General features: G+C 40.9%; 1 protein-coding gene across 1 annotated transcript; it reads right to left on the bottom strand.

Moving 5' to 3' along the window:
* Positions 1 to 1,565: 1,565 nt before the first annotated feature.
* On the bottom strand, positions 1,566 to 8,622 carry errfi1a (ERBB receptor feedback inhibitor 1a). The gene is made up of 4 exons (XM_007549724.2): positions 8,432 to 8,622; positions 5,046 to 5,256; positions 4,806 to 4,879; positions 1,566 to 4,695 (listed from the first exon to the last, which is right to left on the bottom strand). The coding sequence occupies exons 2-4, from the start codon at positions 5,198 to 5,200 to the stop codon at positions 3,665 to 3,667; spliced, it is 1,260 nt and encodes a 419-aa protein (XP_007549786.1). The 5' UTR covers positions 5,201 to 5,256; positions 8,432 to 8,622; the 3' UTR covers positions 1,566 to 3,664.
* Between the last annotated feature and the right edge of the window lie 800 nt (positions 8,623 to 9,422).

Genomic DNA, 9,422 nt, shown 5'->3' on the forward strand with positions numbered 1-9,422 from the left:
TTTAGTATGGCCAAATAACCTATTACCCTTTTTTTTTTTTGGATTATGAGAGAACCGGGGGAACATTCAGAGAGAACATCCAGGCCAGGGTTTGAATGAATCCAGTCGACTTAGAGATACGAAGAAACCCTAAGTTGGTTTTTTGAAAAAAATCAGAATGACTAAAAAAAATCTGAAATATCATATCCAAATGGTCCTTATTAAATATGTTAGTAACGAAGAACTGAATCCAAACATATTCATGTAAAGTTGTGTGGAAGAAAAAAGTGTGGTGCACATAAAAAATGGATACCACATACAAACATATCCCGCCACTGTTGTAATCCTCAAGTTAAGCCACTCCTGAACTAGAGACAATGTCAGGAGTGTCTTACCTGGGATGAGCAGAATAAGGGTTGGCATGCTGTAAGCCATAAGAATCCAAATTATAATAAACACTGGAAATAAATTCATCTTTGTTAAAAAAAATGTCTTTTACATTTTGAATTGAATAAATGAAATTAATTAATTCTAAATCTTTAAAATTATTAGATTCAACTCTCTCTTTTTTAACGCAGGCATGTCTTGCTCAAGACAGCCAGCAGAGGGAGTGCAACAATAGCTGAATCTGTAACTGGGATCATCATAATAGTTTTCATCCAAAGAACAAGCTCCACAAGTCAAACAATTAGTGAGAACTTTGAGGTCAGAATAAAAGTCTTAAGCTTGAAGTAAATTCACTCACAGGAAGTTAATTACTCTGAAAACAGCTTAGTAAGGAGGGACAGGAAGTCGTGACCAATTTTGGAGCACAAAATAAGGAAACAGAAAGAGGACAGAAATAGATTGACATGCCAAATGATTTACTCTTAAAAATATCCCATGGGCGAAGTTTTAAAAATATCTACAAAAAAATAAAGCCGACAAAAAAAATAAATTCTTCCTTCTTACTATAAATGATGCCATTTTGTGAATTCAGATGCTTGTCACAAACCTCGCTTGTTCATTTCCAGTTCAGAAGATGTTTAAAACAAGCAATCTCCCTTTCTTTGGTTGCCTTTGTCAGTGCTCAAGCTTGCCTGAGTGAACCAAGTGAAAAGGTTTGTACGTGGCCTGAGTAGATTGAGCTGCCACCCTTTGTTGCAAAAATAAATGAATAAAAAAACACCTAATCTAGAGAATCACAAATTGTTGTCCGTGTCTGAAAGGTTTAATTGAGTATAATTTAACAGCAGTTGGTCTGCAGTTTATTTAGGGGATATTTGACTTTGCTCCACTTGTTCACCACCTGGACTCAACAAAAGAGTAAAAAGTAATAATTACTGTTAAAGTGTATTTTAAAAAATGATTTAAAAAAAACCTTTGTGTGCAAAGTTGGTTGACGGGGAACAGGAGAGCAGTCATGCAAGGAGGAAATTGCTTTTTAACCAGGAAGAGGAAAATTTTACACCTGTCGCTCTTCTTTCTCTGGATGGAGGCCAGTCACAATAAGGCACAGCATGAGGGCGTGTGGGTGATAAAACAGGCCAAACAGCTGAAAGGAACTACCGAGTTCACGCTGACAGATGCAAGAAACAAGACTGAAGCAAGCTCATAAATAAGTCATTTTATTTTGGCTTTCTTCTAAAAGTCTCAGCTATTCATAATAACAAATGGAATCGTTAAATACTGTACAAAGCATACTGAACTCTCCCAGTGCATTTTGCTTCAACCACAGCAGAGAAGTTATTTCTTGATATACTAGTCTTCATTTAGTTTCATTATTTCTCATAAGACATACGAATACCTTAAGATTAAATAGTGTGTGATGTAAACATTTCAAACATTTAGGTCAAAAAGCAACATTGTGGGGGGTGAGGAAGAGGAGGACATAGAGGGAGTAGACTTTAATGAACGACTGACCTCAAAGGTTATGTTTCCCAAAAACTGAACACCGTGTTTGATAGCGAAGGGGTTACTTCAATACATGTGCTACAATTTTCACAACATCCGGGTGCTTGGTGAATAATCTACAACAATAAAACTCATACGTTCTTCCTGGCTGCCAGCAGCCAAAGTCTTTTCAAGCCACACCCACTGCAATCACGTAAAGCAAGGAATGCGTGTGCAGAACAGGAAAGTCGGTGTCAGGCAGGCGGGAGGCTGAATCCTGCAGCGTCGCTGTATTAACTGGTTGGACTGACATCCCTTATCGCAGATCTGCCAGATTTCAAATCTATTTATGAATATTAGGTCAAAAGTCAGGTCACATATTGAGCTTGGGGTCTAATCTTTAATATTTCAAAACCGTTTTGGGCAATTTAAAGGAAATATTGAATGAGTTGAAAAATGTCGTAATACTTTTTTTCAGAATGTGACCAAACGTAATGCTGAGCTCAGTTTGACTTGGAAGTCAGATTTAGTGAATGACGTGTTGAGCGGATTCAAAAGGTCGGAAAAGCTTGTGGGATTGAACAATACAACTAATAATAATATATTCCTTTCCTTTTTAAGCAAACTCTAAAATGAACATGTTCATAAAAATAAGTATGTATGCCAGTGGTTTAATACAACACACACTCTCAGAAGTGCTAACAAATAGCTTATAACCACACTTTCCACTATGTGTTACATGTCCGACAGCCATATTGGATATTGGTTTGAGGCATTTCTGTTCCCTTTCTGACTGAGATCTCGGAAAGTCCAACTTTTGAGCACAAACAAAAATAACTATTGCTTCCTCTAACAGTTTGAGAAAACTTCAGTACGGATGCATGAACACAACTACTGTGCAACCTGGACAGACGTCGACACAGACTGGAAATAAATGAATGTGTGCATAAAAAAAAAAAAAGAAGCGGCACACAGTAGTAACAGGTTGTGTTGACAATTCTCTACATATTGCAGAAAGTCCACCACTAAACGATTGGGAATCACATGCACAAACACAAATACTCTCATCAACAGACAACTTCTCCATATAAGCTGCACCAAAGATTCCTTTGGAAACAAGCGTAGCTACCAGAAACAACGTGCCATGTGGGGGGGAAATACAGAACGAGTAGAACTTGAACTACATCACGTCAATGTTGGGATAAAACATCACACTGATATCTAGGATCCTTCATTTCATTAAAAAGTTCACTGGGATGGGGTTTAGACTTCATATATTAAGAGTTACATGGTTTACATTTACTGACCTTTTGTCCCTTGTAAGATACAAAAGCAGCATCACAGAAAGCCCCATGTGCATTACATAAAAAAAACATCCCCACCATTCCAGACACAAAACACTGAGCACATAGGGTGCAAGGCCCGCTTGCCCCTGTTGATTGTACCATATCGTCAATGACAACTAAAACAAAAGAAAAAATAAAACAGTACAGTAATGAATGTCATGAAATAAAATCATATCAAAAATAATCTCTACAAAGTTGAATGTTGATCACAATCCTTAGTCTGACAAAGTATCTTAGTTGTGATAGCTGTTCAACATTACCAGTAACTGTATACAGTGCACACATACCCTGCGAGTTAAAAATACGAGGGGGTATTAAGAAAATAAAAACTGTAAAAAGCAGCAGTTTGACTGTTGTTAGCGTCTGGTTTCACTATTTTGTCGAGTTTTTTTTTTTTGTTTGTTTAGTTGTTGTTTTTTTTGTTTTGCTCATGTACAGTCCTTCTCCCTCCACTAAAACATCTCAAACTAAACTAGATCTACTTTCCTCTTGGTGTGGCAGTCACAGGACGAATCTGCAAACGAAGACCGCTGAGGCAGAATGTAGTAATGTGTGTTGCTGTCGCCTTTCAGGATGATAGGAACGGTGCATGTAGAGCCCTCGCTGTTCTGTCTATGAAAACACCGACAGCTAACGTACTTGGGGTCCGGTGCAAAACTCTGAGTTGGGGGCATGACTCCGTTTTGATATGTGGGGAGGCTCTTTGGACTTGGGGTGCGGGAGATGCTTCTGGGAAAATGGTCCCTTGGGGGCAACTTGGGTGGTTTATCATCGTCGCTGTAAGCCCCGGGGGAGACCTCTGCTGACCAGCGGCGCGATTCTGTGGTCTTGATCATGCGAGGAGGGATTGGGGGTGGCACCTCTGGTTTGTCTGAACCATTGGTGTAACGTTTTGGACAGAGGCGCAGAGATGGAGGTTTGTGTAAAGAGCCCGCAGGGCCAGAGTGCCAACGCCGTAGCTTCCTTTGAGCTTTGTCCTGCGGTCGCGGACAGGCCGCATGCTCTGGTGGTTCCTGTCGCTGCTGTTCATGCTGTTGTCGCGCTTCCTGCTGATGATATGCGTGATGGTTATGGTGCAGGGGTTGGGGTTGGGAGTGCTGCTGGGTGTGTGGCCCCAGAGGGCCATCGTAATAAGCATAGTTTATCTCCCCAACATTTCTTAAGCTCCTTCTGTGGGAGAGTCCATATCGAAAAGGAGACGATTTGGAATACTGGTCATCGTTGGACACGAGGCGGCAGCTTTCATCTGTGTTGGTGAAGGATTCCACCTCATGATCCACAGCCTGCTCAGTGGAGATGTCCGTTTGTGGTGGGATGGGTGGCAGGGGCTTGGAAACTCTGACTGGTGTTAGAGGTGGACTGTTCTCGTTGACAGAAAGCCTCTGCATGTCATCCGCAGGACTCGGGCTGGATGGTTCCATGGCGTGGGACAGGGACAGATGGGAGGGTAGGCATTTCTTCTGAGCAAAACTCTGAGACTTGGGACTGTATTTCGGCTCTGTTGATGAAAACCACAACACAACAATCAGTGAAACAAGGCTTTAAGATAGCTTACAACTCCATCTTTAAAACAAAATAAAAGTGAAACATAATACAACACACACTTACTCTCGTGGCTTTGGGGCGGCGCTTTCTGCTGAGCTCGGTAGCTCGATTCTATGTGGCTTTCCATCATAAGGTAACTGTAAATGAAAACAATATATTTTAGAATTTCAGAACATCAAATCACACAAGCATCTCTTTTTTTTTTTGTTTGTTTACAACACTTCCAAGACGAGCCTGAACTGCTTCTGCTCAACATGTCGCACGTGCCTAAGCCCTGATGAATATCGAGACCCAAACACTTACTTGTGTATGGGTTCCTGGTGGCAGCTACAGGACGATTTGGATCCAGCCATGCTGTGACAGTAGCTGCCCCGGAGGAAGGGGTTTTCTGTGGGAAGAGAGATCTCCTGGGCAGTCAGGCCCACTGTGGACATGCTCCAGGCACAGTTGGATCGCATCAAAGCGAGGAAACACTCAGATCACCCGGCCGGCTGCCCCTGCTTCTCTCCTCTGTCTGAAAAACACACACAAAAGGCAGGGATGAGGAGGATGATGGTGAAATGAAGACTGACGGACGGAGAGGAAACCCCAACACAAAAAGTCAAGCAGTTCATGACTGACAAGATTCTTCACTAGGAAATATTCTCCTCTTTGTTGAATAACTGGCGCTTGTTCTGTGTTTTAAAAAGAATAAACATGGAAATACTTATTTCAGGTACTGTAGTTTTACTCCGAAAGAGACTAAGTTTTCGATCTGTATGTTTTACAGATTATTGGTGCCTACACAAGCCAGAGAGCCAGAGCCAACTTTCAATTTTCTTTTCTGCACCTCACAATGGTTCCAGTTTATTTTAAAACTCGACTGTGCCACGCTCCAGTGCCGCAATCCTGCTCCTCCTGAATCGGAAGCCATAAGGGGCTCCTCCTGTTACCGCAGATAGACTGCATGTTGCAAGAACTCCGAATGTCAAGTGACCTGAATGTGTGTGTCGCGTCAAGTATGTGTCAGGCCCGAGTAAACAATGAATACAATATTCAGAGGGGTGGAAACCTCGCAGCGTATTGATATTTCTGGGGTCAGCCGTCAGCGCTGGGAGCAAAATTTGATCTGGCTTTTGTGTGACACTGAACTTGCATTTACATGTGTCACAAGCAGAGCTGTGCTTGGAAACTGCTGCAGAGAGTTTACGGTTTGTTGTAAAAATCTGGCAAGTCATCACAGATAAATCCCAGATCAGGACATATTTAGATTTTTTTTTCTTTTTTCATTTTTCACAAGAACAGCAGAACCTGCTCTGCTCCAGACAAACACTCTCAGGTTGTATGAGGTCCTGAGCAGAATCTGATTTGGGTCTATCAGAACCAAGCTGAGTTTAAATTTGCTTTGGATGTTGGAGCTTGAGTAGGTTCTTGTTTAAATCATTTTAGAACTGCCTGCCAGCAACGATGCAGGACAATAATGTTGCATTTCTCTTCATTTTATGTGGTTGCATGCGTATTAATTAATACACAGAGAGTTTAACTATTGTGTCACCTGCTTAATGGGATAATAACCACAAGAAAACCAAACAAACAGTTTACACCTACAACTTGTAAAGAAGTTTTCTATGCCTGGCAGCCATATTGGATTGTTGCAATTCTGACTTTAAGGAGGATTATTGTTGGATTTTCCACAGGAATCGCAAATACGTTAAAGGTTTAACCATGAAAAAATGTCCTAATTTTTGTTTATGTCCCTTCCTAACAGTTACAATGAGCACACAACCTCAGCCTGGACAAGAGAAGCAGATATAGTTCCTATATAGTTATGGTGTATTCTGCAAAATAACTGTCGTGCATTAAAACTCAGATATGAAAATGACTTGAGCAAGTTGACTCAAGTTGGAGAACCAGTAAAATTTGTCAATTGTAGCTGTGCTACTTAATATTAGCATTGCCAGCTAATAACACTGTAATTCTGTAACACTAAATAAATATGTTCACCAGTAGAAATTGTACCAAACTGTTGGTCCCGCTGATTTGTTGACATGCAAGCTGTCAAAAGTGCTTCTAAATAGTTCATAGCGCCAACTTTCATAAAATTTAAACAGTAGATATGGAAGTTGACTCTTTGTCTGTTTAAGGGACAGAGAGGCAACATTAAATCGACTAGAGATCTGAATCGTCAGGTTTGATTTGATTAGCTCTGATCAATGGTGAATAGGTCAAATAGAGAAAAAATATAGTTTATTTAATTTCTTAGTTCATTAAATGTATGACTGTATTTATTTGTATTTGTTCTAATAATGTAAAACAAACTGAAATTGGCCAAACTCAAACAAACCCAGAAAAACCCTGGCCCATGCACCTGACCCCAGCTCACAAACACGCTCAGCAAAAAACGATTTAATTTGCACCATTAATGGCTCTGTTAGCATACTTCCACGTTGTAAAGATTTTTCTGCTAAGTTTGTATTCAACTGCTGCATTTTTGAAGGCTTGTCCTTCCGGAAGTGCTCGTTCGGGTGCAAAGCAGTTGCAAGGTTTGCCTATGCTGCAGGCTTGCTGTGACGGCTTCTGGTCTCCTGAGCCATGTATTTATGTGCTGACCTGACAGCTGCTGAGAAACAAAGCTCTAAAACAACAGGAAGCACGAGGGCCGTCGAGACAAGCCAAACTGCCCAACAAGGCATGCAGGAGCCCCAGTCTGTCCCCCCCTTCCCCTCCTCCTCTTCTCCCACCTCCTCATGTCCTGGGCTGCCGATTCGGTTCGGCGGAGACGGGAAGCAACATGATCCTCGATAATGAAGCCCCTGAGGCTTGCGCTTCCTCTTGCAACAGGTGCAAAGACAGTCCATTCTGGCAGCTAACCACAGGCGCATTTACAGGCAACAGGATTAAACAAATGATGTACCGCCTCTCCTCAAGAGAAATTCTTTCAGTCAATTAATTCTGACCTTCTGACCAGACAGTGTGGGCCTTTTCTATGGCTGTAGAGTTGGACAAAACTCTTGCTTAAAAGGGTAATAAATAATAATAATAATAATAATAATAATAATAATAATAATAATAAATTGACACTGTGGTGCATTAGTTTGTCTCCCTTTGGTTTTAAAAGCTGGTAGTAGAAGTCGGAGTCAGACCTTGAAAGCAGCGGTTCACACCCCGCTCATGACACCCCTGCAGCAGTTTCCGAGCAACCATACCCGCTCTACCTGTGCTGCAAGCAAACAGCGCGCACACCCCCTCACCTTACCGGATTGAGATAATAATGGTTAAAAGCCCTGTAGCAGCCAGGTGACTCACGCCACAACACAGAGGACAGATATTTGGCAAGCACAGTGAAGATACACAATGAATGATTTCCTTTTCATGTGTAGGTGGGATACATATCAGGGATTGATGTTGCAGCCCCTGAATTAAACGCGCAATTTAAGCGACACTGATGTGATTATTCACTCTTTTTTTTTTATTGTTGTACACGATTATGAATCTGCTTATAATTTCTAGATAGCTTGTCTGTCAGCACTGTAATCAGAAACTCCAATTTGGATTAGATTATTTATTTTATTAAAAATATACGTTTTAAAAAATAGACAGAAAAGAAAAAATAAAGCAAACAATAGCAATAAAAGAAGTGTGATCTGAAGTAGCATCAAATGTGCCCTCAGCAAAAAAAATAATAATTAAATATCACTTTATGGACTCACCTAAATAACTCCTCTGGTCTCCCTCGCTGACTGGCCCACAAACAGTCCTTTTGTCCTTATAAATAACGATCCGCTGCTTTTCTCGGGTTTTAGCTTGAATTTGTAAAGTCTTCAGATTTCTGATGCATTAAGAACAGGACGCCTGCAAGTTGGCGGCGCTCCGACTACACTGTGACAGTTCTAGATCCCTCCAGTGTTGTATTGAGAAATGTTTTATAAGCTCCACACCATAGAGACTCGCAGGCTCCGCCTCTCTTAAAGGCGCAGTCCCTCTTTTTAACCAGAATCATCTGGCTGCACGTCACTTGCATATTGATTGAAGAATCGCCCTTGAACCCACGAATGGGGCAACATTTAGGTGTGCACTTAGATATTTAGTTAGCGCAAAATAAATGAGGCATAGTTAGTTAGAAGGTAATTCTTTAGAAGTGTATTTTACCTGCATGCAATAAGCTGAGAGACTACATCTCCAAACAATAGTCATTGTGAAGAATCCGGCTGCTGCATGATCAAACTGATTAGATTGGAACCGGCCTGTTGAAGATGCAAACTTTGTGACTGGTGAGGGTCTCCTACTCACCTGAAGAGCAAATAAGGTAGGTTTAAAAACACATTAGAAGAAAAAAGTCTAACTTGAAGTTTCATTTTAATAAAAATGATGCATTCCCTTTGTACTTGCAAGTCTGGTTTTGTTTCCAGCAGGAACTACGATAAAAACCCTCCTTGAAGTAGAATTTATTTCTGAGAAAACTAAAGCAGCCTCAAGTTCAGCAGGCGTGTGAAACATAGTGAAAGTTGGCACTTCTGATAAGTTTCTATCTTATTCAACAAGAGGTGCACATAGTACCTTGTAAGCATGTTGGTGTTTGAATTTTTAAAGGGAAAAGATATACATTATCTGCTTGAACTGGTATTTAGTAGTTAGCACAGAAAAAATGAGCGAATCCCACACATTTTCTGACCTGCAACCAGAACTTGCTCACTTTGGGTG

Source organism: Poecilia formosa, unplaced genomic scaffold (genome assembly GCF_000485575.1).
Source record: "Poecilia formosa unplaced genomic scaffold, Poecilia_formosa-5.1.2 Scaffold2, whole genome shotgun sequence".
Taxonomy (NCBI): domain Eukaryota; kingdom Metazoa; phylum Chordata; class Actinopteri; order Cyprinodontiformes; family Poeciliidae; genus Poecilia; species Poecilia formosa.